The sequence below is a fragment of the Myxine glutinosa genome, chromosome 1 (assembly GCF_964187855.1).
Source record: "Myxine glutinosa chromosome 1, kmMyxGlut1.1, whole genome shotgun sequence".
Classification (NCBI taxonomy): Eukaryota; Metazoa; Chordata; class Myxini; order Myxiniformes; family Myxinidae; genus Myxine; species Myxine glutinosa.
The window spans coordinates 288227106-288251031 of NC_136261.1; the positions used below are offsets into that span (position 1 = coordinate 288227106).

General features: G+C 43.9%; 1 protein-coding gene across 2 annotated transcripts in view; it reads left to right on the forward strand.

The window, feature by feature from the left end:
• Positions 1-23926, forward strand: part of NEDD1 (NEDD1 gamma-tubulin ring complex targeting factor) — a 226229-nt gene that overhangs the window by 179285 nt on the left and 23018 nt on the right. For both annotated transcript variants that reach the window (XM_078767272.1, XM_078767277.1), the window contains exon 15: positions 2452-2604. In XM_078767272.1, the coding sequence (XP_078623398.1) occupies positions 2452-2604 (153 nt within the window). The remainder of the gene's footprint in view (positions 1-2451; positions 2605-23926) is intronic.

Genomic DNA, 23926 nt, shown 5'->3' on the forward strand with positions numbered 1-23926 from the left:
CTGTTAATTGAAATAATCGCACCTTAGTTTGTCCACATTGCAACACGTAGCAAATCATAGGACCTCTCTATAGTTATATCGTTATTCTGTGTTTCAGGTGAGGCCATGTGTTTCCAATAGTTGAATCTGCGTTGCATCAATCAAATAAGAGTAGGCCCATTTTCCCTTCAAAAGGGTGCGAGTGATTTTCTAACCCGTGCGCCGCCATTACGCACGCGGTCGTCTTGGAGAAGAAGGGGGAGGAGTCAGCCAAGCGCCAGGAACAAGGCGTGGCTCTGCCAGCGCCTCATCAAGGGGCGGGACCGGTGAGCCCTCGCGACCAACCAAGGCCGAGGCGAGCTCACCGGTGGGCGTTTCCAAAAGGCAGGTGGCTTGATACGCGGGCGGCCAATATAAGCGCCGCCGCGGACTATTTACGTAGGTCGAGGTCGAGTGGAGCGAGCAGAGGCGAGCGGCAGAAAGAGAGCCATGGAGATTGACCGGCAGAGATTTGAATTGCGTATGCAACATACCAGCTTTGCCCCGCTATATAATTGTCCAGTCGCGTCCAACGACACGCGGAGCTGTTTGCCGGGTTTCGCCTCGACCCCAAAGTGTGGACTGGAGCGCGCGCTTGGAGCCGGACCTCGACGCCTACCATCTGCCTGGACCCTTCTCTGTCTTCCCATACCATCCCTGCCATTCCATCCTTTCGTGTAAGTGTGTTTGTTCTGTGCTGGGCGTTTGATAAGTTAAGCCTGTATAAGCTTGCCCTGTGTTTGCTTCTTCTTCTTACCTTGTACATGCCCTTCTTTTGTTTCCTCTTCGGGTTTTTGTACGTAGTTAATAAATCTTTGTTCTCCCTTTACTTTGGTTTCCTCTCTTATTCGATCGCTTTCATGATTTCTGTCAATTGATCACCTGTGGCACAATTTTGGCCGAACCGCTTTACAATCGGGTTAGTAATTGCTAACGGCTCGGATTCTGGATTGCTAAACCGCTCGGCAATTACCATCTTGTCCGGGATTCGAGCGGGGCCACCCACCTGCTTTGTGGAGGGATTGGCGGAGGTGTCCGGGATTCCCTTGACCAATCACCTTGGCCAATCCTATCCCACTAAGGAGCGGGGTGGGTCCAGGAATGGAGACGGCCAGCTTAACGACGAGGGGATTAAACCCCCCCCCTCGGTAAGGGGAGTGCCGTCGTCCGATTCCGTAACAATATACATATATATATATATATATATATATATATATACTGAAACGCAAAAGAAACTTACCACCTTTGAAACCTTTAAATATCAACAATAACACTGCGTGTAGTAAATGTGTGAACTTATTTGTTGACAATAGTGTCCTCACTGTCAGACAAAACGGTCACGGATGGTCACTTGAACCTTCAATGGTCACTTCATAGCACAGCTGTTGAACAGCCGTTTTGACTGTCAGTGATTAGCCAAGGGGTACGGGATGATTTTAATGAGCTGCACGTGATGTCTTGATATTGGCCTTTAAAAGGCCAGTGCAAAATGGGCATTTTGACCGAAAAATTTGACCATTTTGACCAACTTCAAAAAGACCGAAAACACAAAAGAAACTTACCACCTTTGAAACCTTTAAATATCAACAATAACACTGCGTATAGTAAATGTGTGAACTTATTTGTGAACAATAGTGTCGTCACTGTCAGACAAAACGGTCACGGATGGTCACTTGAACCTTCAATGGTCACTTCATAGCACAGCTGTTGAACAGCCCTTTTTGACTGTCAGTGATTAGCCAAGGGGTACGGGATGATTTTAATGAGCTGCACGTGATGTCTTGATATTGGCTTTAAAAAGGCCAGTGCAAAGTCTATGCAAATGCCAACATTAATTTTTGGATTCCTCATGCTCTGAATATTCCAAAAATGTATAGTTTTGCTAATCTCCAAATTTTTTGAACGAAAAAACATAGTGAACCTGACTATATGGTGAAAATTTCCTGTCAATCACCAACGGTTGCAGAGAAAATCATATTTATTCTGTGCGGACAAACAAACAAATAGACAAACAAACAAACACACAGACAAACGGACTCAAATGCAATACCCTCTCCTCTGGTGAGGGTAATAAATAATTAGATGCTGATGTACTCAGTACCACAGTACAACATTCTGGGATAGTAACATCCATAGTCTCAATCTTAATTGTTTCTGCCATCATCTGCACACCTCCATCATCTCTTAAAATGGCTAATGATTCCGTGCGGCTTCTATTGTTATGACATAATTATTAAGCGTTGATTGCAATTGGTTTCTTTCATCACCAGCCATGCATGCAATGGGCTCAGAATAATTTGCATTCCAAGTTGATGCTCCCAAATTTGCATTTAAACCGATCGGTGATGTATTCCGCTTCTATTATCATAGCTGCATAGGATACTCTGCAGATGTGCTGACTTTGTGCCGATGTCATTTGCACCGTTGTTCCAGCATCCAGCTTGGCAACGACAAACGACAGCCCCATCCCTGTTGCCATCGCCTCGACCGAGCAACCTAACAACGGCGAGCAGCACCACGTGATAAGTCCGGCACAGATCCAGATAATCCGCAGTCTGGTGGAGGAAAGCATGGCGAGCCTTAAAGGTGAGGCGAGGTGTTCAGAAGCTGTGCCGAGTTCGAGCTCCAGGGCATCTTGGAATTATAATAGAATATGACAACCAGGATTTGCCTCCCCCTTCTTTGCTCAGCTCTAACAAAAGGTCAAAGCACACATATCCACAGAGGTGTGCTCGACCTTTCAAAAAAAACAAAAACTTCTGAACAGTGGGAGTCACTTTATTAAACTTCCAAAATAACAAGGTACATGTAACCTTGCATGCTTGCATATGTTATCCTACCAAAGACCAAGAGGCATTCCTCCGCCCACTCTCCACTTCGGGTTCGAAGTTCTGCCAATTTGCATTGTGTCCATTGTTTGTTTTTGGTAAATCAATGTAAAATGTCAATCAGTCTCTATTACATGCGAGTCCATGCCTTTTTATGTTCGCTGTTCACTTGTTCGGCCAGGCTATTGTGGTTTTGAAGTATCTGTTTGTCCAACCCATCTTCTTTCCTTTCTTCCTCTTTGTCTCTCGCTGTCCCTCTTTCTCCCTGCCTACCCCTCACTCTTTCTCCCTGCCTACCCACCTCCCACTTTCTTGCCTCGTACCCACCTCACTCCTCTCCCTGCCTACCCACCTCCCACTTTCTTGCCTCGTACCCACTTTGACCGGCCCTTTCGCTCTCTCTCTCGCTCTCTCTCTCTCGCTCTCTCTCTCGCTCTCTCTCTCGCTCTCTCTCTCGCTCTCTCTCTCTCGCTCTCTATCTCTCTCTCTCTCTCTCTCTCTCTCTCGCTCTCTATCTCTCTCTCTCCTCTCTCTCTCTCTCTCCCTCTCCCTCTCCCTCTCCCTCTCCCTCTCTCTCTCCTCTCTCCTCTCTCCTCTCTCCTCTCTCCTCTCTCTCTCCTCTCTCTCCCCTCTCTCTCCTCTCTCTCCTCTCTCTCCTCTCTCTCCTCTCTCTCCTCTCTCTCTCTCCTCTCTCTCTCTCTCACTCCCCTCTCTGCCCTTCACCATTATTTCCACTTTGTCCTGTTTGACCAAAAAAAAAATTCCTTCTTTCGATTGTTCGCTCATTGTGGTCTTTTATCTTAATATTTTTTCTTTAGCTTTTATGGAGCCATAAATTAGTGCTCCATTACTACTATTGCTGCAATGACCTGTTGCATTTTATGAAAGAATTTGCTGGTCATGACACTTCCCCATGCCATTGGCTTTGTAAACTATGTAAGCCATTGCTTATTCATTATTTTCCTTCCCTGTCTATCAACCATTTTACATTATCTCACCATGATAGCTCCTTCTGTTCTCTGACTTCTATGGCAGTGTAAAATTGACTCAAAACATTCCATCATGCAGGCACAGTACAACCTTCCTCTGAGCATTCAATCCATTCTTGATTTGTGTGGCATTTGCCAACATTGGTATTCAAAAACGGACACTGTATTGTGGTTATGCAGTCACATTGTTCTACTCTTGGGTAGACCTGCTCTCTTTTTATCCCCCTCTACTTTGGACTATCCAGTTCCGGCCCAGCTCACCCATCTTGGCAACATCCAACTCATTTTCTCTGACCCACTATCATCAGATCCTACGTTCCAATCTCATTCATCTCTCCCTCGATGTGACTTATCCCCAAATAGATTGCTTTACTGGTGACATATCAGAGTAACTCTGTCTCCACAAGTGACAGTTTTGCACACAAGGAAATACAAAATAGTAGAATTTGAAGTTGTTGCAGTGGTATGTGTTTTAAAAGCACACGGTAAGAACAAAAACATCGGGGCAATACCCCAGGCGCTTTCCTGGTAGAATTAACAGTATACCGCACTGATTAAAGGTATTTTAAACCAATTTCAATGGTTGCTAGAGGAGAGGGAAGCATGTAGAATCATATTAACATAATCATAAGACAAAGAAAACCAAAAGCATATTAACGAAGAAAAAAAAAACTATTTTGGGAGGCAACCCCACCTCCACCCCCACCCCGTGTACCTCCTCAGACCCCAATTTTTCTAATGCCTTGAACGAACATTGGTACGTCACGGATGATGAAGTTTTTGGTTAAATTTCTTCGGAATTGCGTGTGTAGTTTATGAGAAGAAAGCAAACACCGATTTGGGGGGCAACCTCCTCCCCCCCCCCCCCCCCACCCCAAAAGGGGCAGATTTTTTTTAATGCCGTGAACATACATTGGTACATCACGGATGATGAAGGTTGTGGTCAAGTTTCATCGAAATCGTGTGTGTAGTTTCAGAGAAGAAAGCAAAATCGATTTTGGGGGGTCAAATCTGGACCCCCGGTAGACCCCCTTAGTCCCCGGGTTTTTTTTTTTTAATGCCGTGAACAAACTTTAGTCACAACACAACAAATGTAATTTGTGCCAAATTTGGTCGCAGTCCCATCAGCAGTTACGGAGAAGAAGTTTCAAGTGTTTACGGACGGGCGGATGGACTGACGGATGGACGACGTGCTTTACTAACGTGCGTAAGCTTTGATGTGACATGCATAACATTTTTTTTTTTTTTTTGGCATTTTCATTTTTGACGTGCATAAGCTCCCCTGAACTTCGTTCCAGGTGAGCTTAAAAAAAACCACTGCCAGTCGGTTTAATCATCCATTTTTCTCATCCTGACCTCAAATGGGATTGTGACTCAAAGGTTGAGACCCCCTCCCAGAATTGCTCCTACTTTCTGCTGGACTTGATAATGTTCGACTTTCCCTATTTTCTTGCTCTTTTTCAGCTCTCCTCGACTTCGGAGATCATGTCCTCTTCAAAGTTTCCATCTCTGGCTGTCTTTTGGGGAACAACCAATATGCCGCCATGTCTGTCGATTTAATCAGACAGATTAGTCTGGCCTACATTCTACCACCTTTCACAGATTTGTCCAGTGTCTTCTCCCCTGGACATCCGCAGTGCCTGGAACTCATCTCTCATTCATCATTTCATACCCTCATGCCTCCAGCTATCTATCCCTCGTACAATGATTCATGTGGAAAGTTATTTGTCTTGCGTCAGCCTGCCTTGCGTATGCCTGCCTGACAAAGCATTATACGATACATTTTATGAAACTGGGAAACCTAATACACACTTTGGTAGTTTTAAAATGACAGAATATGTCTTTATTAGAAAAAGAAAAAATGAACATTGAAGACGACGCTGCTAAAAAAAAATACACCGCTTGAATGCATAACCACGAGTTTAAACTACATTTACAACAAATATGAAAACTATTTTCATATCACAATGTTAAATATAGAATATATAGAAGATAATGCTAAAAAAAAATGAGCCCTATCTTCCAATGGTAAAAAATCCTTCAAAAAATTCCTGGATCGGGAATAATATCCTGAGCTTCACCAAAAACTAAGCAATTCTTCCTTATCCCAAGCGCAATCATCCCACCAACTTTCATCCAAATCCGTTCAGAACCTTTCCAGATATCTTGTTCACGAACACACACACACACACACACACACACACACACACACACACACACACACACACACACACACGGACGGACATGATTGAATGCATTACTCCCTGGCGGGAGTAAAAATCGTTTTCATAATCATTTAAGTATCCACTTGGCATCATTGAGCAAGTTGCGAATCGTATTCCTGTGTTATGATATGATACATATCAAACTAGAACACCACTCCGTAGAGCGCATACTCCCGCCGTGGGTCGTTGGAATAGTACGATTTCACAAAAGTTTGAGGGAGTAGTTCAGTGACAACACAAGACAAGACAACACAAGACAGACACTGCACAGATATATATATATATATATATATATATATATATATATCAGATTAAAAACACCTCACTGCCACAAAACACGAAATTAAAAACACTTCACAGCCACGAAACACGAAATGAAAAACACCTCACAGCCACGAAACACGAAATTATAAACACCTCACAGCCACAAAACACGAAATTATAAACACCTCACAGCCACGAAATTAAAAACACCTCACAGCCACGAAATTAAAAACACCTCACAGCCACGTGATTTAAAAACACCTCACCACCACATCATTTTACACCTCACCACCACATAATTCAAAATAGCTCACCACCACGTGATTCAAAACCACCACCACGTGATTCAAAACCACCACCACATTATTAAAAACACTTCACAACCACGGAAACAAAAGTTTCAGGGAGTAGTTCAGTGACAACAGACACTGCCCAGATATGTAGATATACAGATAAATAAACCTGAAAATCGCAGAGCCAGAATTATTTTTTGGTCTGGGGAGCCCATGCGAGGTTTCTTCTTCTTCAGCTTCTCACATTCCTGGGTGAATATGCGATCTTTTTTTAAAAAGTTCGAATTTTGCCAAATCTGTTTTATTTGTTTGTTAATATACCTCAGCCATTGACAAATATGGAATTATAATTTTATTCGAGGTTCAAATTAACCCGGGACATTGTGTCAAACGATGCCTGCAAGTCTGTACATGTGATAATTGTCCACTGTTGAAGACTGCTTTTTCACGCAATAACAACTTCCAGCTTCCAGACCGTACATCCAATCATCTTCAAATTTTGCACACTTGTTACTCTTCATGACTTCTACTGCAGTATGAAGTTTCACGTCGATCAATGAAGTGGTTCAAGAGATATAAATGTTTTTATTATTTGCTTTAATTAACGATATCTGCCAAACCACGTGATCTATCGCAAATTCCAAAAGGGCATTTTAGTTCACTGATATGCTGAACAGATCTGTGAAGTTTCCCCTCGATTGGATCACAAATGAGGGAGGAGCTAGGTTTTAAAGGTTTGTGCTTAAAAACGTCATAACTCTGAAACTATGTGATGCATGACGTCATGCTTGCTGACTTTTTTGTTCGTCATGGGTATGCGATTCTGCCTGCAAAGTTTGGCCTCGATCTGTTCAGGCGTTTTGGAGAAAATTGGATTTTTAGTGTTTTTCACTCAAAACAATATGGCGACCGAACCACATGACCTGTGACGTCATAATTACCATTACAATATTCTGCAGACCGATTCGCTCCTATGGTAAAAATTTGCTCTCAATCGGTCCAATTAGAGTCCTTGTATATAGAGAGTTGTGTCAACTCAAATTTGGACGCCATTTTGTGTCTAAGTGTGTCGGATTAGATATACATGTACATTCGCGATATGGGGTGATATATTCTAAACCTGCTAAAAAAAAATTTACTACACATATTTAGTCTTATTATTACATACAGGTGATATTTGTTTTGTCAAAAACTCAGCTATTGCCGTGAAAAAGAGCTGTGTGGTGATATTAAAAGTGGTATGGCAATGCATATTACAAGCCAACAATGCATATAAGAGCTAACATTATAAGTAAGACAAACCAATGCTGTCGTTCTCTGAATTTTAATAACTTTTAGAAAGGAGTGTGGGCATATCCAATATTTTTTAAAGGGTGCCGAGAGCAATTCCGGTGTAGGACTTCCAGCCGACATATAGTCTAACACACTTAAAACAAATTCTGTACGTGGTATTGCCATATTTCTATAGTGTACAACTTTAGTTTTATCGACATTTATATTCAATTTCCATTGTAATGATTTAACAAGCTGCAAGTCAGCTTCTGTCTCTGACATAAGGAAAACGTCATCGGCATCTAGTAAGATTGAAACGTTCATTTATTACTACACCCTTGCCCAGAACTCTGATGGATATTGCCTGATCGATTAATATGTTTCATAGCTGGCGACTTAATTAACACTTAATTTTCGACTGCGCCAAGCCGTAATTAAACAGAGAAAAAACTTTAAAAAATACCTGCAGTGTGCACGGTTCGTCTAGTCGAACAGATATGGAAAAGCACAGATAAGACGTCGTATTCACCATAACTTGTTTAATTTCACCAGGAACACGATGAGGCCAACACAGTAAACATTCAGTACAAAACTTGGTTCATACATTCAGTACAGAACATGATTCATACATTCAGACCGTAAGAAAACTCTGCCCGTAATACAACACTCTGACCAGACCAACACTTCATCCCACTACGTTCACTCCTCACAAGTGAAACTCATCACTACTCCGTTCACTCCTCATAAGTGAGACTCATCACTACTCCGTTCACTCCTCACAAGTGAGACTCATCACTACTCTGTTCACTCCTCACAAGTGAGACACCATCACTACTCCGTTCACTCCTCACAAGTGAGACTCATCACTACTCCGTTCACTCCTCACAAGTGAGACTCACAACATCAATCATCAAGCGGTGTGGGCCTACTTGGCAGAGTCTCGGGGAGTCGATCACTTTCCAGCTCTTTCGTCTGACTTTCGCTTCCCAAATTTGTCTTCTGACTTTATCACTTGGAAATCTATACATCTTATATTTCCCAGATTGGTTTGAACAACCAAAAGCAGAACAACCAGTCATTTTGTTTGGCAATAAACAACATTCCCGTACCAAGCTGACGTTCACGCACGGTGAAGTTAGACACAAAATGGCGCCACGAAATCACGTGACCAGAAATCTCGGGTCAGCGCATGGCGCAACTCTCTTTATACAGGGACTCTAGGTCCAATTATTGCAGAGAAAATGGTTTTTAAAGGAAAACAGAAGAAAAAAAAATCCCCCAAAAAATTCTTGGATCCGGAATAATTTCCTCAGCTTAACCAAAAACTAATCAATTCTTCCTCATCCCAAGTGCAATCATCCCACCAACTTTCATCCAAATCCGTACAGAACTTTTCCAGATATCTTGTTCACAAACACACACACACACACACGCACACACACACACACGGACACGATCGAATGCATTACTCCCTGGCGGGAGTAAATATGCAGCAATATGATGCTTAAATACGCATGATATTTAAATACATCAAAATACGCAGCAATATGATACTTAAGTACGCATGATATTTAAATACATCAAAATACGCAGCAATTTTGATACTTATGAGCGATATGCTACTTGGTGTGATAAATGCATTAAATGCGAAATCAGAATATCCATCATTGTGTTATCCTATACTGTATATAATTGAGAAGTGTTTATTTGGTGGACATTGGTGCACTCCTGAACCGCTCGAAGGAATGTGTTGAAAACTTGTTGTACTCAGAGTATACACGGGAAGGTTTTTGGTGGTGAAAAAAATAATAAATCTTGGTCCCAGTAATTCTCATCCCGTCCATAAATTATCAGGGAATTAACCCGTCCAAAGGAGGACGGGTGTTACAAACAGAGCGAAGAGGAAGAGGGGCAGTAAAAGAGAGTTTGACAGAGCACTGACTGTGGTAGTAGCAGTAGGAGAAGCGCAGGGAAGATTCTTCTCGACAGTGAGCCAAAGTTTGGAGATTGCTAGATAAAATAGGATTGAGAATCAGTCTGAGAGCCTTTTATATTAAATATTTGCTTGGACGCAATACCAAATACCGAGAGGAGCACCACTCTAGACATGGTAGTAGAATGACATCACTGGTCTGACATGAGATTTGTGGAGGGTGAGAAGCTGATCAGAGTTGAAATATCGATCTCTGATGAGAAAACCACGTTTATTGGAGGCATAATTTATTTGGCGATATTGAGGATGTGAGGCTGCCAGGAGCGATTGCCGGAGATGACTAGACCGAAAATATTAATAGAGGACTGCTCCATCCGTAGGAGAAGAGGAGGGGTGGCTTTGTTGATCTTGCTGGCTTGTAAGAAGGATTTGAGTGTTGGAGTGATTTATGGAGACAAGGTTGTCGTAGCCCAATTGGAGAATGACTGTCATCACAATTGATAGAGGCAACATTTGAGAGACGATCGGCAGCAACGGACTGGAGGAGGTGTACTGGTAGTAAGGGCATTTTATGAGATATTTCACAAATCTGTTAACTAAATTGTTACCAAAAAATTTCTTCACCAATATGTTTGTAAAGGTGTGTAATAACATGTGTTAAAATGTTGAAGTTCAACTCCCGTGGGAAACCCAGAAAAAAAGCCGTTGCTGCCGATCGGGTACCGAAAAATTATTTTCGAGAATTTTTTTTTTTTAATCGGCCCTTAAGTAACTTATGAGGGGTCAAATAAGGGTTTTTCATGATTCTGAGTTGATTGTTAACATTTATATTTTCACTTTTACATTTACACACAAAGTAGCTTTTATTTCACATACATATATAATACTCAAGAGTTATTTCTCATTCACAATGTCAGAAGTTTCAACAGTCATTGTCTATGTCTTCTTCAGACTCAACAACATCATGACTGCAGTTTCTGCATGTAATGCCATTACAGACTCCACAGGCCGAGATGCACGTGACCCCATTCTTCTTGCAGCTGCATCGCCGGTTGCTGCAATCTCCATGACAATTACAGCTCGTGAACTGCAATAGCTCCTCAGGAGCCGTGGGGTCCAGTGTTGGAACTGGCTCATACCCATGCACACCTATTGTCCATCCATAGTCACTGGGGTTCAGAGACATGCTCTGTAGAAGGATCCAGTCCCGGGTCTGCAGGTTGGCACGGAGTGAATGTTGTGCAGCTGCACCCTCTGTTGGAGGTAGAGTCTCTGGTTTGATCACTCCTGCCGCTGCCTTCCTTGAGAACATGTTGTACCGAATTTCACCCAATGTAGTATCTCGTCCATGGTAAATGTACTTGAAAATCGCAGTACCAGCCTGAATCACTGTTTCCTTGGTGGCTTCTGTGTCAAGGAAGATGTCGATGTACTCAGCTTTGGCTTTGATCACCCACCCCGCTGCCCAGAGTGTGTCACCTGGAGTGAGGAGTGGCTGATCATGAGCCAGGGAGGAGGAAAGCTCAGCGAGGGGGAGAAATATGATCACGTTCGTTCCTATCTGTTTCCTGTTCGTAAATGGAATAATCTTTACTTCAGTTCCTTTCAGGATCTTAGCTTTGTCGAGTGCCTTCAACTTCACCCGGGGGAAAGCTGCTGTTGTCTGTGGATCTGGCAAAGGTGGTGCCGGAGAGGTGACTTCGATCCAACCCATTGAGTGAAAGGGAGTGTTTCCGTGAATAGAGACAATGTTTAAATCTATATTGTCTCCAACAAACTGAGTGACTGCATTGTTTGTTTCCCCAACCTCCATAAAGACCACCTGATCATTACTTGACAATTCACTTTCACTGGCTGGCACTTTGGCTGTCATCATTGATTGATCCTCAAGCGCAGCATCAACCGCAACCTCATCATTGATCTGTTCATCGGTTTCCTCCACAATGGTGTCAAGAGTGCCAGAAGTATCTGGAACATCATCTCCACTCCTACTATTAAGGAAGCAGTATTTGTAGTTTTGTGTCTCCGTGTAAGACTCAGTGTATCCCAGCCGGTGGAACCTGTTGAGCATCCATTTTGACCCAAATCTATGATCAAGTTGTATGGCAAGCCCCATTTGGTGTGGCAATACTCCAGACCGAGGTCGACAGGCCTTTTATAAAATTCTGCCCCCAAACGGCAACTCTTTCGTCTGTCTTGACAATCGGTCTCAAGAACATCTGAAGGCTTGCAGGAACAAGTGTCAGCTGACTATCGATGTCAGTCATACTGTGTGTGGTGGGGTATGACTTTGGACCTAAATCAATCAAGGCAATATCATTGGATATGAACTTGAGTGCCGTCTTTATGATCTGAGTCTTCTCATCTCCATGGTCAAGATTAGCATGATGCTATCGCAGAATATTGTCGGTGCCATCTTTGAGACAGAGTACATCTGCCCTTCTTTCCTGTGTTGTGAAATACAAGGTGTCTTCGTATTTCTCTAGAAGTTTTATCTTTAGCCAATGCTTTGAATAAGAAAGGCTCTTCTCTGGTGACTGATCAAACTCCTGCAGCTTTTCATGGACTTGGTCCATGTTCATTACCCCATGCTCTAATTCTGAGTCTAACCATTCGCAGAATTCAATAAAAACTGCCTCTCGCTCCTCATCAATACTCCTCTGTCCTCTCTTCCTTTTTCCTTCCTCATCAGTCTTGGACAAACTGTCACCTCTCGCAAACATAAGTTTGCATCGCAAATGGTACAGTGTTTCTTCTGCTACCAAGTCGTTGATCCCTTCCAGGCGTCCAGTGACTTCAGTGCCCCAGTCATCCCCGCGACTCCGTGCTGTCTTCATCAAGCTTGCCATCAGTGTATCTGCAGTCAAATTATCTGGCACTTTGTATTTCTTTCTAGCTTGTGCTGGATTATTTTTGTGGAGCTGGGCTGGTTGGTTGCAAATAATGCATACATCCTTATACAGGAGGTCAACTGACTGTGATCTTCTAGAACTGCAGCCAGTTGATGAACTGAACTCACAAGTAGTGCGTCTTCTCTTCAACTTTGATGACTCTTTCTCTGCCTTTGATGCTTGAGCTGACTTCTTGGTAGTTGCAACAAAGTTGTTGTACAGATCATTTTTACACTTCTGGTGGTACCTCAGTTTTCCTTCCTTTTGAGCCTCCTTCATACTGTTACGGACGCGGTTAAAGATGTTATATTTGCCGAGCGGAGGCTCCGCGACCGAACAGTTATTCCCCGACTCTAAAACCCGATTGACCCCAAACTTTGGCCGGATCGCGCCACCGCTATTCAATCGGGAAAACTCTAAAGCGACCGAATGCAAAGAGGAAAAGGAATAAGACGAGAAAAGGGTTGAAAATACTACTAAATTTATTTACTATTTACAGGCTCAAAATAACCAAGGAAGAAGGAAAGATAAGAAAATAATTTACAGAAGATATTAGAGACACAGGGCAACGCTAGCTTACCTACAGTCTTAATTAACCCAGGGACAGAACAAACAAGGACAGACTCACGCGGGGAATGATGATAGGACTGGCAGGAGGTGAATGGCTGGAGGGAGAGGAAGGTCCACGGGTACTGCCGCACGATCGGCTCGTTGGGCAGCCGCCGTTCCTTTGCGGCCCTGCTCCAAACTGCCGTCCAGGCCCACGCTGCTGTGGCTGCAGTTTCGGTGGCTCGAGCTGCTGTGTAAACGCAGTTTCGGTGGCTCGAGTTGCTGTAAACGCAGTTTCGGTGGCTCGAGCTGCAGCTCAACTCTGGACTTCTCTCGGACTCAACTCAAAGCGCCTCTCTTGGACTCAACTCAAAGCGCATCTCTTGGACCCAACTCAAAGCGTATCTCTTGGACCCAACTGCTTGGACTCCCTCTCGTCTGCCTGTAAAAGCTCATCTGCTCTCGGGAAACTCCCTGCCGTGGGTTATATAGGCCCCGCCCCTCAACCTTTGCGAACCTCCCCGATCGCTCTTCCTCCGCCCTCTCTAGCCAAACCCCTTGGTCATGGTTGGTCGAGTGGGGCTGGCTCCCTCCTCCCCTCTATGACGAGGTGGAGACACGCCTTTCTTCCCCAACCCTGCCTCGTGGCCAATGGTGGTTGAAGAGAAAACCGCCCAAAATGCAGTTGGCCATCGAAACGAAATGAAAGGGGACCTATTCTTATTTCACTTGGTACAATGGAGTATTATTCTAATGGAAGACAAGGCCTTACCCTAAGACACATAATAAGATATAAGCTATCGAACAGGGGTATTCTATGGTTGGCTGACGTGTATGCTTTTGGACTAATTATGGGACGCCCTTTGACCTTTACACAACTCCGGAGGCAGGAGGCGCAGAATAAACAATAATAATAATAAAGCACACAATAAAAAAATACAGTCCTCATATCCGCAACAATACGTTCCACAACAGTAACATTTTCGACAGTTTCTGCTTGTTTCAATAAAGTTGAGTATCCCTTTGGAGTTGCCTGTATGAGCCTTTCAGCTGGTGTATCTGAGCGTGCACAGATGAAGCAATTGAGCACAGGTGGAGTAACGTCTTCATCCATATTGCTAGACTCCATGTCCTGCAAAGTAGAAAATGAGATATATTTAGAAATTATTTTTCCACAAAGGAGTGTCTGTGGTGAAATATAAATGTTAACAATCAACTCAGAATCATGAAAAACCCATATTTGACCCCTCATAAGTTACTTAAGGGCCGATTTAAAAAAATAAAAATTCTCGAAAATAATTTTTCGGTACCCGAATTCAACAGCTTTTTTTCTGGGTTTCCCACGGGAGTTGACCTTCAACATTTTAACACATGTTATTACACACCTTTACAAACATATTGGTGAAGAAATTATTTGGTAACAATTTAGTTGACAGATTTTCATATGTTTCCCTTACTATGGGATTTATACATGGCTAGTTTAGAGTTGAGTTGTCAGCAAATGGATGGAAAGGTCAGCTGAGGAGGTTATTGATGAAAATAGAGTGAGGAGGAGATGATAACTTTGATGATCATATTAATTAATGTGGAGGGGGTCAGAGACGGCACCATCAATGAAGGTAGAGATAGATCACCGAGAGAGAGAGAGGAAGCTGGAAAACCAATTGATCGGCTCCGACTGAATACCATACAAAACCTTGATCTTTTCTACCCCCATTAATCCACCCTAAGTCCACCTCCTTCAAATTCCCTGATTTCTTTTCTGAAATCGCTTGTAGTGTCCATTTTGTTTATCCCGTGTACCCCACCCCATCCCTCTCTCTTCCACAGATCTCCTCATGTCCCTGTTTGCTACTGTTATTGTACTCCCCTCTCTCTCCCCCTTTTGTCTCCCGCTCCCTTTATTATATGTTATATGTGTTAGCACTTATAGCCTGGTGTTGGCTTAGCAGTTAGGGTGCCGGCTTAGGATCCTGGGTTTGAATCCCGATTGATCGCTGAATTAACGCCAGGGGGGGTTGACTCAGCCTGTCATCCTTCCGAGGTCAGCAAATTGAGTACCAGTTCACTGGTAATTCTCTGCGTGTCGCAAGAGGCGACTAACAGGGTTGGCGGCAGGAAGGGCATCTGGCTGTAAAAAAAACATTGCTTCAAAAAGGGGACCACTGTGCCCCAAAAAAGGACAACCCCTGCTCTGCAGGGAAAAATGGCCTCTAAAGGTGATTCTATATGTGTTAGCACTTATACGAGCCTCGACTAAATATACAAAAATACTTTGGGAGCTTTGCAAGGATCTCTTTGTGTCCGACTCTGTCAAAGGCTTTGCTGATGTCCACCGCAACAACTCTTCCTCTTCTGGTTATCGAGGGCTGAAGACCATTAATTGGCACTGCAGGCCAGGAGATATTTAAATACCAGCAGACCTCACTTTGTGAATGCCATATTGGTGTTCATTGAGGAGAGAGCTCGACTTGAGGTGGTTTAAAGGTTATTTATTGATGAGACGCAACATAATTTTGGAGATAAAGGCAATTGGAGGAATCGAACATGTTGCCTTTCTTCAGGACAGATCAGAGAGTCATGCTTCCAGGAGGTCAGGGAACTACCAGTATAGTAAGAGGTTGAAAAGCGTGGAGGAAATAGGAGCAAGTTCTTGAGCGCAGCATTTGAGGACAACAGCAGGAATGCTATCCAAAACATTGGCTTTGATGGTGACAAGGGAGAACAGTGTCAGGTGAACTTTGTGAGTGGAAATTTTTTATCACCTGCATAAGGAGGTTGAGCAAAAGTAGGAGGAATCCAATTAAAATTGTGCAGAGTGAGTTGGCTGCAAATTTGGAGGCAAAGGTGTTTGCTTTGGAGATTTGGGAGAGCTGCACTCTGCTGCAGAGTTGCTGCAACAGCAACAGCACAATATTGCCTTCCAATTATTTTTGAAGTCCCAAAGCCAAAGCTTGCAGTTGGACATGAAGGAACTGATGACGTACCCATTGACCCCTGTTCCATATATCATCGGGACAGCTGATAGATTTCTGGCAAAGACAGACAAATCAAAATGTTTCCAGTATCTGATCAAAGAGTGTGAATATGCTCCAGTGCCATCAGTGGAGTCTACACTTGTGGTCCATGATGGGAATGCTCACTTCCACTACATTAAGGAGATACGAGCAAATTTCAGTCTGATTTGCCACGAGAGTTTTGACGTGATATCAAAGACAACAGATGCAGTGTTCAGCATGGATATGTGTACTGCCAATTCTGTCAAAACAATGCCATGTGAACGAAGAAGCTGAAGTGAGAAATTAATCGTCAAGGGTTAAATCACAAAGAGCCCCTCTCCCACCCCCCCCCCCCCCTGATTGGAAGCTGTTCTTGACAAATGATGAGACAAACAACAACAACATGCATTTTAAGGCCATTTTCCCTGCGAGAGCGGGGGTTAGCCTTGCGGTCCCTATGACAATCTTCTCCATTTTGCCCTATTTTCTGCATCTCTCCTTGTTAACCCCCTTGCCTGCATTTCTTCTTCCACCATCTTTAGCCAAGTCTTTCTCGGTCTTCCCCGTCCTCTACTTCCTTCTACATTCATTTCCATCACTCTTCTCAACCAGTCATTTTCATCCTTCCTCAACACATGACCAAACCATCTCAACCTGTTCCTCTTCACAGCATCAATCACAGGCTCTATTCCCATCATCTTTCGAAATTCATCATTTGTCTTCCTCTCTCTCAACGATACTCCGCACATCCACCGAACCATTCGCATTTCCACCCTTTCCAGCCTTCGTTGCTGCTCTACGTTCATTACCCATGTCTCGCTCCCATAAATCATAACACTTGTCACACATGCAGCATACACCTTTCCCTTCAGCTTCAACGACACTCCCCTCCTCATCAGCACGCCACTCAGTTCCCGAAACTTCTTCCATGCACATCTCACTCTTGCAACCGTTGCTGAGTCTGATCCACCTTCTCCATTCAGCATGTCTCCGAGGTAGCAAAATGTTTTCACACCTTCCAGCTTCACGCCGTCTCCAAGATCCAACTCAACCTTTCCTCCATCTGCAGCTCCCTCTGTGCACACCTTACATTTGAATGTAGCTGCCACACTGGTTAATGACCCTCTCAAACCACTACATTTTTGATGAACCCACTCAGCGCACATTGTACATTGAATGGAGTTCACTCCGACACCCTTCCTGCACACAGCACATGGCCACTTCCCAGTTCTTTCCACCTCACCCACATGCTTTACCACTTGCTAACACCTTCGTCTTTCCTATATTCACCTTCAGACCTTTTGTCTCCATACATTCCTTCCACTTGTTCATCTTTTCCTTCAGTCCATCCATACTTTCCGCAATCAACACCAGATCATCTTCATATAACAACTCCCACGGTAAACCCTCCTTTATGTTCTGAGCCAGCACCTCCATCACAGCTACAAATAGTAGTGGACTTAGTACCGACCCCTGATGCACCCCCACCTTCACCTCAAACTCACCACTGTTCCCGTCCTTCGTCCTTACAGCTGTGCGCGCTCTTTTGTACATTGCCATCACTACTCTGATCAACCATTCCTCCACTCCTAACTTCCTCAGTGCCCATGTCAATACTTCGCGTGGAACCCTATCGAATGCTTTCTCCAGATCAACAAACCCAAGAAACAACTTCTTCCTCTTCTCCATGTACTTCTCCTGCAACTGCCTCACAATAAAGAGCGCGTCTGTCGTTCCTCTTCCTGGCATAAATCCAAACTGCATTTCGTCGATCTTCACCTTCTTCCTTATCCTCCTCTCCAACACCCTTTCCAATACCTTCATTCCATGCTCCAATAACTTTATCGCCCGGTACGAGCCACACTCCAGAAGGTCACCTTTCCCCTTGTATAGAGGGACGAGGGTACTCAGTTCCCAATCCACTGGAATGCGGCCTTCTTTCACCACCAGATTGCAGATCTCTGTCATTCTCTTCACACCCCAACTTCCTGCTGCCTTCAACATATCTCCCACAACTCCCGTCGGCCCTCCCGCTTTTCTACTCTTCATTGCTTTTATTGCTTCCTCAACTTCCTTCTCAGTTATCTTCTCTGCCCGTCCTAAAACTGGGTTACTCTCTATGTTGCCATCCCATTCATTCTCTGTATTCAACAGCATTTCCATATATCTTTTCCATCTTCCTTTAATTCCATCTGGGTCCACAACGATTTGTCCCACTTCATTCTTCAAGCAACTCACCCCCATCACATCACACCTCTCTTTCGTTATCTGCTTTGAAATCCTGAATACCGCTCTCTGACCCGCTTCCGAATCCAAGCTTTCTCCGACATTTTCCTACATGCCTCCTACGCCTTTGCTACCTCTTTCTTTGCAGCCTTCTTGGCTGCCTTATAACTTTCATACTCTGCTTTTTCTGCTCCCGTACCCTTCGCCTTCTGCCACTCCTTGAACTTCTTCCTCTTCTCGTCAATCCTCTTTCCAACTTCCTCATCCCACCACCATGTTTCCGAGTGCGTCGGTGGTCCTTTTGTCCATCCACATACCTCACCAACGGCTCCCAACAGACTATCTTTCATTGACATCCAACCACGTTCAAGCTCAACCACATCATCCTCTACCCTACTCATCCTCTCTTTTAATGCCTCCCTTACTGTCACCTCTTTCAACCTCCACACCTTCATTCTCGGTTGGTACTTCACCCGCCGAGCTCTCCTCGCACCTTTCACCCTTATGTCGCAGACAACCAAGTGGTGCTGTGAAACAGCCTCCTCCCCCGGGATCACCTTTGTGTCCCGGAGGTGCCCCCTATCTCGCCTACGCACCATCAGGTAGTCAACGGTTGTGGTCGACCCACCTGACGTGTATGTAACAAGCTTATTATCCTCTTTCTGGAACTGAGTATTACAAATCAACAAATCAGCTCCATCAGCAATCTCCAAAATCCTTTCACCTTCTCCATTCTCACACCATATCCGTAACCCCCATGAACTCCCTCAAAACCATCCATACTCCTTCCCACATGTCCATTTAGGTCTCGTCCTACCACAACAACTTCCTCATCTTTCACGTTTTCCATCAGTTTCTCTATCGCACACCAGAACTTGTCCTTCTCTTCATCGCTCTGACCAACCTGAGGAGCATATCCCGAGATGACGTTCACCAAGAGCTTTCCAATCATCATTTTCACCATCATCAACCTATCACTCACTCTAGTCACACTCACCACACTGTCTACAAACTCCTCAGAAAACAGGACACCACCATTCACGCCCTCCGGGCACCCTTGCCACACAAACTTGTATTTCTGTCCCTGCCTACCCTTCACCATTCTCACACCACTTCCCTTCCATCTCGTCTCTTGCACACAACATATGTCCACTCTTCTTCTGACCAATACTTCCACCACTTCTCCTGATCTCCCTGTTATTGTCCCTACATTCCATGTCCCAAACCTCAGAAACTGATCTCCACTTCGGGCTGTACCCTGCCCATATGTAGTTGTAATTGTCATGGTTCGCTTTTTGAGGCAATGTTTTTATGGCCGGATGCCCTTCCTGACGCCAACCCTCTTAGTCGCCTCTTACGACACGCAGGGATATGGTGTCCCTATTCTAACCAGGGTACACACCTAATGACAAATGATGAGAACAAGATGCAATTAATCAATCTCCTCTGTAAAGTATAGAGTAATTAGTTGTATACCATCAAGCTCCTGGGAAGAAAAGTCATTCTGATTTGTGAAGGGGCTGCATACCAGTTGACGTCTGAAGATGACACACTACAAAGAAGATGGAAATTGAAAATGTGCATTCAACCCAAGAGGAAAAAATCTCCAGAGTAGTTCTATAATGCATTTAAGGGAAAGACGAGGGATACAAGTACATCCGGATCAAAACTGGGTCATCCGGACAGCAATGTGTTGTTCATCCTGCTGCACTACGCCCTCACATTAGAAAATGGTGTCATTCTCTTCAATACTGGCACAGTAAATAAGCAAAGACTGATCAACAGCACTAACTTCGCAGAGGGCTACACACAGAAACACTGCACAGCACTCGTGTCTCCACGCGTACGCTGGATGTGACAACCAGCACCTTCAAGGGACTCGAGAAGATCAAGCCCATGAAAACTCTAACAGAAAACCTCAATGTTTTCAGCTGTACTGTCCTGGTTGGGAGAAACGTGGGATGTGACAGAAGACGCAATTGATGAACCAGGTGTTCACTTGTGCCATCTATGGTCGTGCTTGAGTGTGACATGTCAATGAAAAGGAGCTATGTGCCAAGGAAGACAAACTCGACCCTTCAAAAAATGTGGATCTGGGAACACTACCACCATGTAGAAGAAGTCTAGAGCAGCACATTAGGCGGGTGAACTATCAGATTGGAAACTGGAAGAGGGCCCTTATCGCTAAACCAGATATTTCAGTTGTAACGGTTGCCCATGAATGGGAGTTGGGGGATGGCAAGCTAGAACCACTATGGTGTGTAGGAAATGTTCTGCGACAACAGCTGATCAGTATAATCGATGAACCGCTAGATTCTGAGGATGTGCACTCTGGCAACTCGGATGCAGACCAGCCAGATATCCTACAGACTTGGCATTTAATATGGAATTTTTTTTTTGTGGGGGTGAACTTACTTTTCAAGATGACTTAGAACCAAAAGTTCATTGGAATTATGTTGAAATTATTCTAGATTATGTTGATGTGACCTTTAAAAGAAACAAAACCACATTTGACATTTCGAAGCAAATAAATTGATCCTTGAAAGTGATGTAAACTGATATCGAACTCAATTCACGGACAGTACTGTTAAACCTCTGTGCGTTTTCCAGAAGTATCTCTTTATTTTGCACATTAGCCAAAAAATCTTTTTAACAAAAACAAAAGTTAAATTACGACTGGGATTACGGACAGTAAAATTACAGTTCAGTACTTCGTGTAACCCCCACGAGCATTCAGGAGAGCACTTACACGTTGAGGCATGCTGTTCACAAGATTTGCCAAGGTTTGGACAGGAATCGCTTGCCATGCAGTTACAATAGCCTGCTGCAATTCACGCACAGAGGCAGGCTGCTGGTCCAAGTTGTCGATTTGACGCGTTAATTCTGTCCACAAGTTCTCTATCGGATTCATATCCGGGGACATGGCAGGCCACTCCATATGCTCTACACCACGGTCAGCAAGAAAGTGTTGGATCATGCGAGCACGATGAGGCCGTGCATTGTCATCTTGGAAGACAAAGTTTCCTAGAAAGGCTGCACGAACAAATGGAAGCAATGTTTCTTCCAGAATGGCCCTGTGCTTGAACTGATTCAGGTTTCCATTCAGAACAACCAGGTCAGTTTTGCCCCCTGCATGAAAAGCAGCCCAAACGGTCACCCCACCACCTCCAGCTTGGACTCTTTGCACTATACAATCTTCGTTGTAGGCTTCATGCACTTGTCTGCGCACTCGGCCGCGGCCATATTGACGATAGACCAGAAATCTAGACTTGTCACTGAAGATCACATGATTCCAGTGTCCTGGCTGCCATTGACGGTGCTCTCTGGCCCACTGCAATCGGCGCTGGCAGTGTTGTCTGGCCAGACGTGGCTTTCTCAGGGGACGCCTGGCACGATAGCCTGCTTGGACCAGTCGTTGGTTGACTAGCCTTCTGGATACAGGCACATTTGTCAGTTGCTGCCACTCAGCCCTAAGCCGATTAGCTGACTTGGTACAGCCATTGCAGACTAACCGGTGCAGCTGGCGATCATCTCTCCTTGTGGTTCTGCGTGGATGTCCTGACCTCGGTATTGGAGTAGGGACACCCCTCTGAGCATTTCGTTTCAGGATCTTTCACACCTGACCTTGAGTGATGCCATACTGCCGAGCAATAGCACGCTGTTTCATGCCGGAATTTCGTAAAGCCACCACTAAATGACAAACAGCATTGTCAAGTTGACGGACCATCTCCAGGGGAAGCGGCAATAACTTTTGTAGACGTGCAGCAGTTGTTTTCGACAAATACAGAACGCAACAACCCTTATATAACCGATTGTGAAGTCAATCGTCAAATGTACCTGTCCATACATTTTGTCACGCCACCTGTGATATAATCCTGTTATTGACTTCTTGCTGCGACAGACAATCAGTGACATGGTTCTTTTAACAAAGAAATCACCGAAGCGTAAAAGAAACTCACCAGATTGGTATACCGAGTTCAGAAAGTAAACCCAAGTCAAGAAAAAAAAATATTCCATATTAAATGCCAAGTCTGTATATGAGTTTGGTGGAGACAGCACTGACGGTGATCAAGATTGATAATGTTCACCATTGAATGAACTCTATGCCCGTTCATTATATTGAATACATTACCCAGTGTATCTTGTTTAGTGGTAGCTTGAGCTTGTTCATTATTTGTTAATGTGCATACATTCTGTCAGGCTAGCTTCACCCTTCATCAGATCCATAATCTTTATGACCATATGTTACATCACAGAAGCATAAAATGTAGAATTGGTACATGAGTTGTTGATTTATTGAATCCCATGAATGTATGCTCACTGCTTGACCTTCTATTAACAAGTGCCATTTTTGAACTTGCCATAACATTGTCAGTTTATTTCACTAGTACACCTGTTCACTATGGGGTGGCAGGAATGGTCATTCCTCTCTACGGTACATAGATTACAGTAGATCTTGGGTCGGGCCTCAAAAACATCGGGGGTGTGTTCATTTCGCAAGTTCCTTGTAGAACGCTCGCCAAGTGGCTTAAGATTTCGAGCAAGCACTCAATTCAAAACCGTTGAAAAGGAACGGCAGGCTTGGCAAGCGCTAGCTAGATGCTTGGTAACTGAACATACCCTGGGGTTCCTTCCTTTCAGTTTCGTGTTAAACAGCATTAGAGACTGTTTCAACAGGTAATCACGTGTTTGTGGTTTATATTTTTACTTCTGGTAGGGGGCGGTGCACCCACAAAATGGCAAGATAAGCTGTTTATGCCTGTTAACACTGCGTTTGTTCAAGGAGGAAACACCCCTTGGGAGGGGGGCAAATTAATTTGCCATAACCTTCATTGTGTGACCCTTGGTCCTCCTGTCAAGTTTGGTTGAGCTTGAGTAAGTAACGACCGAATGTATTGCAGTCAAAAATCGGCAGACAGACACCAAATTTCGTATTTTAGTATGACGAGTAAAAAAGCCCATCAAAAATGACTTGTTGGAACAGTTTATTTGACGGTGCAGCCTCGTGAGAGTGCCAAAGTCTGAAGCTGAAGCCTGGTGTTAGGTGTGTTTATATCTTATTCATTTATTAGACATCATACGGACGGAAATGAACACATTTTACTCTGCGCGCGTTGCACATCATGTGCAGCACATCTCGCCTCCCTGGGCCTTGTATTGCTTTGATTTTTTTTGACTCTTCTGTACACCACCCTTGAAGATTGCCTTGCAAGCCACCATCTACAATTCCAATATAAGAGACATAATTACACTTTTATGGAAAATGTTTTTTGAGTTTGTTTTATCCTCAAAATTGACGAATGAACACACATTCTTGATAAAAGGTTGGACTTTAAAACCTACGCTTATGAAAGGGGACAAACATCTGTACAAACACACAAAGTGACATTGTGTTTTATATGGTAGATTATTATTATTATTATTATTTATTTTTTTTGT